General features: G+C 49.9%; 1 protein-coding gene across 1 annotated transcript in view; it reads right to left on the reverse strand.

The window, feature by feature from the left end:
* Nucleotides 1–6,666: 6,666 nt before the first annotated feature.
* LOC126249216 (polycomb group protein Psc-like) overlaps nucleotides 6,667–10,169 on the reverse strand; it is a 90,792-nt gene continuing 87,289 nt past the window's right edge. Inside the window, exons 6-8 of the mRNA XM_049950871.1 lie at nucleotides 9,405–9,621; nucleotides 9,079–9,344; nucleotides 6,667–8,940 (exon numbers count right to left, since the gene is read on the reverse strand). Of these exons, the coding sequence (XP_049806828.1) occupies nucleotides 6,667–8,940; nucleotides 9,079–9,344; nucleotides 9,405–9,621 (2,757 nt within the window). The remainder of the gene's footprint in view (nucleotides 8,941–9,078; nucleotides 9,345–9,404; nucleotides 9,622–10,169) is intronic.

The raw sequence follows: 10,169 nt of genomic DNA on the forward strand, positions 1-10,169 counted from the left end.
GTTGCTTTATAAGAGTGTAATGTACAGTAAGCACAAATTAGTAGCACATTAGCTAGAAAGTTCCTGATTTCATTGACATCAAACGGACTGGATTAATTCATACTCCTTGTCAAATATAACGGCTGTATGATGACAGAAAGATACTCGTTGGAATGATAAAACTAAAATTTGTATGCATGCTTCAGATTCTTTTCCAAATTTTTACAACGGCAAAGATTTTATTGATGATGCATAGGCAGTTAGATGCTCTGTAGCACATAATACATTATGTCACCGGTGCTACATAGCTATTTCTTCTGTAAAGGACAGATAATTAGTGGACACGCGTGCGCGCTCACCTGTATGTGTGTGTGTGAGAGAGAGAGAGATAGTAACAGTTTCTTTATTGGTGATCTCCACTGTTTGTGGTAAGACGTTGTCCCGTTCTCTACCACTTTGCTTCAGAGGATTGCTTATTCTCTGAAAAATGAATTACGGAAAACACGAAGTCCATGGTCAGTTGAACTGTGTTTTTTTGCTGTTTTCTGTTCAGTGAAGCATTAGGGATATTGAATTAATAACATAACAACCAAATGCAAGAATTTCTAATATATATTCTTAATCTACATATACATCGAACAATTTTTTTTGACATGCATTTAAACGTAATAACAAAGTTTTTTTTTTTTTTTTTTTTTGAAAAATCACATCGAAACAACAGTAAAGCACAGTGAAGCACATCTAATTTCTTAAATAAAACATCAAGCCTGAATAATATTATAGTTCACTATAACTTTCAGCACCCTGTAAGATGTATTTAGGTGATGCACATCACCGGGAGTCTCTCTTTATCAACAGAAAACGTAGCTAAGGAAAGGAACAATGAAAGAATGTGGAACTCTGCGTTTAGCAAGCAGTGAGCACAAAGACAGACACCTTCTTAACGGTACACAGATACATCTCTTGACTAGCTAATACTCCTGTTTGTGAATTGAGTGCCGTGTACATTTTCGCCAAATGTGAACTTGAACAAACCGTAACATACACAAATAAACAGATGTAACCATTACAGAATAATTAAATGTTCTCAGCAATACTAACAAATTCAACATTACTCCCAATAAAAATAGAAGTCTAAAGGCAACAACATAACAGTTACAGAAATTCTCGAATGAATACAAGGAGTTGAGAGAAACTGATTGACAGTAACCTATAAATTCATTACTGAAGGTACAAAAACAAGAAAAATCTTATAATATGCACTGAACAAAGACCTTCAATTAACTAACGTACTTAGGTTCAACAACGACAACGAAAGAAAATCTATAGACTGTGTTATTAAATGCTTTTACACATTAAAGTATTACTCTATAACAAGCATCGCTGCCTCACTAATTCGCAATCTTCTTAAAGTGGTATTCCGAGTAGCAATTTTGTATGCTATTCTCCTTATAAGAATGATATCTGTCATGACTAGAAGAACTACTGGAAGACAGGGTCGCTGCCTCAGGCTTTGGACATAAATGTAAGTGCAGTCCTCAAGTACGCACGTCGCAATTTCGTTTGCAACACTGCCGTTTCCACTCAAATTATAAATCGGCACATAAGCGCTCTTAACAGCCAAGTCAATCTGTAATCGGACACAGCAGAATGCTACATCACTTAATTAAAATTCGTTTACATATGATACACTGTAGTGCAGTCTGCTTCTTTTGTACCTCTGTCGATACCAAAGGAATTCCTTGCGGTGTTGTCTGGAAATTCACTCTGGTAATAGCTATCAGGTTAATGGAAAACGATTCTAACGGACCGATAAGTTTCTGCGACCGTATGTACCCAAAAAGCTCTCGGTACGTAGGAACAGTAGAACCACCTTTTAGTGTGATGCGATCACATTTTACTCGCCTTCTACTAATCGTATGAATGTTTGAAGTTCCTGTAACTGGCCAGATGTATCACAGGCAGGCGACTTTGCACTACGACACGTTCTCGTCCTAGCTAGAAATAATGTCAACTGAATCTTGGTGCGAAAAGCACTCGTGCAGGGAACAACATTTATGGAAGGATTTTTTTGCAGAAGTCCAGACATTCTGCATACTAAGTTTTACGATAATTCGCACAACGGAAACTTCATTTATTTTAGAATTACCGCATACACCACCGCATAAAATCTTTGCACTATTTGGTGTTAGAAAATTTCAGCAATGAGGAAGACATGGAAAAAATACTGAACATGACATGGAAGGAAAGGACCAGTATTTCGGAACGTCACTGGCCACTTGACTGCCATCTGATGGGAGCACGTTACACATTTCTCATTGCATGTGTTGAACTATGTCACGTTCGCCATTTGACTCATTCCGGTGCATTAATTACAATAGGGAAACAAAAAACCACATTTTTAAAGAAAAATAAATAAGGGAAAGGGCAATGGTAACCACGCACATTATAGATGACGCATATGGCCGACAAGCACATAAATGAGATTGAAATAGTTGCCGAGCTTTCGAACAACGCCCTTTTCACACCTAATCAACAAAACTGCACATATACACGGACGGCTATATCGTCTACAATGTCGCATCATCACAAATTGTCTTCTGTGTAGATGTATGTATGTATGTGTGTGTGTGTGTGTGTGTGTGTGTGTGTGTGTGTGTGTGTGTGTGTCTGTGTGTGTGTGTTCGCTAGCTCTGTAGAAGGGGATACTCGGAAATCTCAGCAACGATTTCTGTGTTGTTTATGTGTCTGTTGACGGCTTAACGCCTAACTAAATGTTGATTTGTTACCCTCTTTCTTCGATTAGTTGTGTTATACCCAGGACTTCCCAGTATCATATATAAAAAAAAAAGATAATCAATGCTTCCTCGAATACAACACTATTACAAACCAGACTGACCACTGTTTGCGCGGAATAGACTGTGGCTACAACATTTCGGAATACTTGAAGGAAGTTTTGTAAGGAATCCTCCAACGAAATAAAGCTTCCTGGGAGACAAAACTGTGCGTTGGACCAGGAGTCGAACCCGAGACCTGCCTTCTAGACAGTCTATAGGACCACCACCTTATTACTGAGCACCTCGAAAGAGGCCCGCTGCAGCGGAATGTACGCTAACTGTGGTTTGAAAGCGGAAGACAGATTTAACGGCCGGATGAACGCTAGCTGAGGCTTCTGCTGAATCAATTGATGGAGCGACACCTGCGAGGTGTACGAAAAGTGGAGTTGAGTCACCAATCAGTTTCCATTTCTTAGGGAAGTTAAAAAAAAACTCTGGAGTCTCCGCCAGATAACGAGTGAACTAAGACTGAAGACGCTTGCTAGAGCATCTTTTCGCAACGAGATACCAGCCAACTCCACGCATACTAGCGTCACCACAGGCGAAAGCAGTGGTAGGTAGCTACTTCCAAAGTCGAATGAGGAAATGCGATGCAGCCGAACCTGTCGCCGCGCGGCCTTCGGCTCCAGCCTTCCGCACATTCCAGGTTCCAGTAGCTCGCTCATAGCGTCCCTTCTCCACACATCTGCACGCGCCCCTCACTTTCCGAGACTCTGCACTTCTCGTATGCGCATCATCTCTGCTGTTTCAAAATTCGAAGAGGCACCAGCTGTTAGTCCCGTTGTGCTCGTCACTGACTTCGTTACACCTTCTGCGTAGCAGTACTACATACAGACTTGTACCGAACAATGCAGGATGTATCACCTTAACTCTGGCATCTACGAGAACTACGTTAATTTTGATGTGACAAGAAAAAGGTTAACACAAATGTTGTTTGGTTCGAAAAATCTCAGCTGCTTAGGCTTCTGGAAATTTACTTGAATGACGTATTCCAGAAAATACAATGGTCACATACCATTTTTTTAAATGGCACACGGTAATTTTTTCACCACAACTGCAGATCTGTACAAGTTCCACATTTTTTTCCGTATTAAAACTGCGTACATTGTGGACCCCTCCCCCGAAAAAGCTATGAAGAATTGTGGTAATTAAATTCAGTGACAACTCGTTTGTGTGTCTGACAAGAAATTTCGGAGTAAAAATATAATGAATATAGGGTTTTTGAGCTGTTGTTGCAGATAGTTTAATGGAGCGCCATCCGTAAATTCACCCAACCCTCCATGGAAACCAGCGACACTGAGGCAGGCGGTACGTGAAGTTTTCGCTACTCTCGTAGGGAGGAGTTCACTTCCAAGCGGCGCTCTTTTCAGACAGACAAAGCAACAGTTCAGAAATCCAGATATTTGTCGTGTTTTTACTCCATAGTTTCTTGCGACATCTACATAAGGTTTATGTCACTGAATGTGTGTCACAGATCAGCTTCTCTGCCACAAGAAATACCATAGTATCATTTGGAAGAATGTCAATGAACGGTGTAGAATATTTCATTCAAGTGATTTTCGGTAGCGTAGGCAGATCTGTTTAGGGAACTAAACAACCTTGGCCTGAACCATTCTTTCGTCACATAAAAATTAACAGGTTTCTTGTGTGTGCCAGAGGACAGGTGGGACAACCTGTAAATGCCACAGATCATAAATTGCACAAGCCAACATACATGGGCCATTAACATCGTTAAGAGTCCCGACATGCTTCACACATTTGTCAACCTCCCAATCAGAATTGTGCGTGAACCTACGGATCCCTCTTAAGTTCGTACGACTACAGTTCGTATCTTTCCATCTCTTTCGTCACTGAAGTCACCTATCCGCACTATCTGGCACAATACACGTTCGCAAAAAACGCTTTACCTCTGAGAGAACATCTCATACAGATCAACGAGCATACGTTATCAGAGACTGCGGTTCATTGAAAGTTAGCTTTCTCTAAATCAACTGGAAGGGAGATTCCTTCCGCCACCCTTTTCATGCCAAGCTAAAAACCGAAAGGTTGCTGGCCCATGTCCAATTCTGTTGCGGACATAAGAAGATACTGATTGAAGAGGAAAGTTGGTGTATATAATTTACTACCGCTACGGCAGACAGGTCATCTAGCCGTAGGTACGAAGTGCTACACGTGCGAAGCCGAGGCACATCGCTAGTATTATTTGAAAGAATGCTCCATTACCATCAAGAACGAAGAATAAGTGTTCGCAGATCGAACAAATGTAGAATTGTAGCTGCAACATGGGTTAAGGTCTAATGCGCTGTGGAGAAGGAGGAGACGAAAGAAAAGAAAGAGGAGGAGGAAGGTGGCGAAGAAGAAGAGATAGGAGATAAAGAAGAGAACGAAGAAAAGAAAGAGGAACAAAAGAGGAGAACTGGGAGGAGAAAGAAGAAGAAGGTTAAAGACTGATGTGACACCGGCATGCAGATTGCTGGCGTAAGGACCTGTAAATGACATTTTCGGAGGAACCACCAGGGATTAGCCTGAAGTGGACCAATATATCCACAGAAAACCTTTATAAGCACGGCCAAATGGAGATTTGCACCCCGCTGTTTCGTATATCACAGTTTTCATGACCATCAGTATCTTACCGGAATCTAGCAGAATAAAACACGGATAAAACCTTGAAATGTTATTGTGGCTTCCCAGTGGAACTACATCAATTGGAACTATCAGCTAAAGTACTGGGCAGGTTCAAACCATGCATAACTCGCAACGAAGTCGACAGTAATGTCGTACAGCCACAGGTGTATACGTGCATTCTCTTCTGGAGGGTGGATGGCGTATTCTCGATAGCTCTGCAAACTGGCGCGGTAGAGAAGTATTTAGACTCTAAACCGCTACCTACCCCTTCTGGCCAGTTACAGCAGAAACCCAACCGAAAACAAAGTTTCATTTTTTGGTAACATTTTAGTTTCCCAAAGTAAACGCACTGACTGCGCGAAAACAAATTGGGTGAAGCTTGTAAGCCGATAATAATCTATCTGGTTAGTGTCTTTCCCACTTTTCTTAGTATAAGAAAAACTTCGTATCACAGTGATCTCGTTTCAGGCAGAAGCTCGATGTTGATGGACATTAAGAGGGAATCAGACGGCAATTGTGGATTCTGAAAGTAACATTGCTCAGGTTTATAAAAAATCGAGAAGTTTTTCAGTTTGCCGCCTCGTTCTTTTCAGCTTCAGTATCCGCAAGCAACCGGACAGGCACTTTTGCGTCACACTCGATACTGCCTAAGAATTTTTCTAAGATACATATTTAAGGTACGAGACTCTGTCTCAAAATTTGGGCCTGCGTTGGGAACGAAGCTGCCGAGTGGGTATAATGACGCAAGTTACATGCGCGCATTTCTTCCAATGAGGAACATTTAACAGAGGACGAAACTAACACGTAGGGTTTCCCTAACTGGGGAATTAACATAGCACAAAGGAAGAGGAAAAATTAACCGCTTCGACAAGAAATTCGTTAACGTCTCGTTGTCACTTCCTACGTGGTGTCGAGACAATAATGTTCATTTTGCAGCAATTTCACGTGTTTCTCTCACGATAGACGAACGATTATACTAGTTTAGTTTTCCCTCGCGAGCATTCGACACTTAAATATTCACCGTTTATGTCGGTTCTACTCACGTTCAAATTTAGTACGCGCACGTTGCGTAACTGTTCACAGTTTACAATATACTAACAGCGTGTTCGTTTCTTCCGAGCACAGTTCGGACTGTCTGCTCGTCTTAAACATGGAAAACAACACAACACACGAGTTTCAGAATACGGTCCACACTGCATCACAGTGGCAGTAGGAGGGAAGCAGCTCACTTGCTGACGTTGGCCTCGACGGCGCGGATGGTGAGCCCGGCGGCCACCTTCTCGATGTTGCGCGTCATGTTCTCCATCTTGCGGATGTTGGAGACGGACGACTGGGCGGTGGTGGCGGTGGCGGTGGCGGCGGCGGCGGCGGCGGCGGCGGCCTGCGCGGCAGACGCCTTGGACGTGGCGTAGCCCTGGTAGATGGGCGGCGCCTTGGCCTGCATGCGGTGCTGCGGCTGCTGGCGGAACATGAGCGCCGACGGGTTGGGGATGTGGCGCACCGTCTGGTTGGGGCCGGGTTTGCGGCTGGCGTAGCCGCCCCCGGGCGGCCCCGCCCCCGCCGCGCCGCGACCGCGGCACGAGAACACGTCGTGGAGCTGTGGAGTGCCCGCCGGCTTGGACGGCGGAACGGGGATGCGGATCGGCGAGCCGGGGCCTCCCGCAGCGGCCAGCGAGTAGGCGGAGGGCGCGCCGGAGCCGGCGCCGGACGCGTACTGACCGGTCGGGGACGGCCGCGAGAACGCTCCGGACTTGGCCGGACCCTTGGCCTGCGACGTCGCCGCCGCCGCGGCTGCCGCTGCCACCGCCTTCTGTTGTTGTTGCTGTTGTTGCTGCTGCTGCTTGGACGGCGCACGCGCGCCGCCCTTGCCTTGTGACGACATCATGTTGCGGACGTGCACCGCCGCCTCGGACAGCGTCTTGAGGTTGCTCATATTGGACGTCGGCGTCGATCCGGACGGCGCGCCGCCGCCACCTCCGCCGGGCCCCGCCAGCGTCCCCAGCAGCGCGGAGGAGAGCGCACCGTCCGAGGGCGCGTTGGGAGAGTTGCTCCCGTTACGACCGGGTACCGTCGACGAGATGAGGTTGGCGTTGCCGGCCATAACGAGCCCCGGGTGCAGGCTGGATAGCTGGCGGTGGACGAGCGTCTGCGCGATGGACAGGATGCTCTGCTGCGCGGGCGCCGTGGGGCTCTTGGTGGAGGGCGGCGAGCTGAGGTCCATGCCGGGCGACGTGGGCGACGCGCCGTCCCGCGCCCGAGACGACTTGCCCGACAGGTCGAGCGCGCCGATGTCGTCGTGCCGGATCGCCTGCTCGTCGTCCGGCTTGCTGCTGTCCGCCTTGGGCGCCGCCGCAGTCCTCGTCGGCGGCGCGCTCTTGTTCGCGGCGTTCGACGGCGGCTTCGGAGTGATCGTCAGACCCGTCAGGGGCCGCACGCCCGTCGCCGAGGGCTTCTTAATCCTCACGAGCGGTATCGTCGCCGGCAGAGGTCTCGACGTTTTCGCACTCGGACCCTCACCCCCACCCGCCTTTTTACCGAACTCCGACTCGCTCGTAGTGGACGGAGTTTGCTTGGACGAAGTAGACGACTTGGCAGCAGTCTTGTTCTGTCCTCCGCTGCCCGACTGTCCGGGGCCGGGCGCGCTGACCAGCATAATCTCGAGGGCGGGCCTCTTACTTTCCGACGCACTGTTCGTCTTGTGGTCGAGCTTGCGCTTCTCGCCGGCAGTCACCTTGCTTACGGTGATGGAGGACGGCGGAAGCATCACGTTCGTCTTCTTCGCCGCGTTTCCTCCCTCGGATGTGTCGGGAGACTTGGGAGTATAGCACAGACTCTTGTTCGTCCTATGCGATCTGATCTGTGGAACGCGCTCCTTGGGAGCGACCGCCCAATCTCCGTCGGCGTTAGCCGCGTCGCCACTACTTCCCACCCCCGCTCCGTTCTGGTCCTGCTGCTCCTGGTGTTTGTTATGGTGGTGGTGTTTGGAGTGGTGGTGAGGGTGGTGCTTGTGGTGCCCCGAATTCGAGGAAGACGGAAGGTTAGATATCACCGGACTCGTAGGGGAATTCAGCTTCACTTTCAGCTTCATGGCGTCCTTATCGTACTGCAAAATCGTCGGCGTCGACGTGATTTCGCTCTTGTGTACCCTCCTCTTCTTAGCACCTTCTTCGCCGCGCGCGTGGTGTTTAGACTTGTGCTTACTCCTCTTGCGCCCACCGCCGTGTTCCTCTCTCGTTTTCGCCTTCGACTTGCCGAGACCCTTGCCCCTCTTCTCTCTCGGCAACACTGGCTGCTCCTCCTCCTCCGCGGGCTTCTCCGGAACGGGTTCCGGCTCTTTGGGTTTCTCGGGCAGAGGCTCGGGGACCACTTCCTCGTCCTCGCCTTCAGAAGACGATATTCTCAAGGTAAACTCGTCCTCGTCCTCCTCTTCGTTGAAGTCGTCCGCTATAGATTCCAGGTCGAACGAGGTGACAGGCAGGACGATGGGGTTGGGCGCAAGCTGCAAAGTTAATGGTGGCTGTGTTAGTGGCGGTGGTGGTGGTGGTGGTGGTGGTGGTGGTGGTGGCGGTGGTGGTGGTGGTGGTGGTGGTGGTGGTGGCGGTGGTGGTGGCGGCGGCGGAGGTGGTGGTGGTGGCGCCAGTGGCTGGGGTGGAGGTGGCGGCGGCAACTCGGGCTCTCTCTCCGGACTGGCCGGCTTGCGCTCGGCCTCCCCTCCTTCAGTCTTGTGGTTTGCGCTCGCAACGCAGTCAGTCAGCGGCGCTACCGCCGCGCAGTCCTTCGCCTCGTCGCTTTTCTCTTGCGTCGCCTCTGTCGTCGGCGTAGCGGGTTGCGGCTGCTGGCCCTGCGCCGGCACGTCTGCCGCTGACGCCGCCTTTTCCGGCTGCTGCTGCGGCCCCAGCGAGTCTGCCGCTGGCGTCGCGGGTTCGGACTCCTGCTGCTGCTGCGCCAATGTCGGCGACGCGCTCTCGACGCAGGGCGCAGCTTCCGGGACGGCCCCCTGCGCGTCAGTCAGTGAAGCAGGCGGCAAGTTTTCGACACGCGCTGGAGGGTCCGCTGCAGGCGCTTCCGCCGGCTGCGGGTCCACCTTGTCATCCGTCTGGGGCGGCGGCTCTTCTGGACAGACGGACGTTTCTCGCGAGGGCTCCGGCTGGACGGACGCGGCCGCTTCGGCCCCCGCCTCCTCCGTCTCCGAAGACGGCGGCGCTTGCAGTGCCGCCTCCACCGCCGCCTCCGCCGCAGCGGCTGCGTCCGCGTCCCCAGGGGGCGGCTGCTCCCCCTCGCCGTCAGCGGCGGGGGTGGAGATGGGGCTGGCAGAGGCCGCCCCCGCCTGGCCCTCCGCCTCCTCCGCCGCTTCCGTGGCGGCGTCACACTCGGCCTTCTCCTCTTCCTCCAGTTCTGCCTCCGAGGCGGCACCGGACGAGGACACCGCCGCGGACTCGGAAGGCTGCCGCCTGTATATGCGGTACGTCACCTGCATCCGCGACGACTGCAACAATACAAGAATGCGCTTTACTAACGCAGCACTCGTACCGTATTACCTATGTGTGTACAATGTCAAGAGAAGTGAAGAAGGAAGGAAAATTAGAGTTTGAAGTGCCGCCGTAAGTCCGGTCATTAAGAGTCCGAGAACAAGCTCGAATTACGAAAGATGGAGAAGGAAATTGGTCGCCCCCTTTTGAAAGAACCATCTCGGCATTTTCCTGTAGCGATTTAGGGAAATCAAAGAAA

The sequence above is a fragment of the Schistocerca nitens genome, chromosome 3, assembly GCF_023898315.1.
Source record: "Schistocerca nitens isolate TAMUIC-IGC-003100 chromosome 3, iqSchNite1.1, whole genome shotgun sequence".
Taxonomy (NCBI): Eukaryota; Metazoa; Arthropoda; class Insecta; order Orthoptera; family Acrididae; genus Schistocerca; species Schistocerca nitens.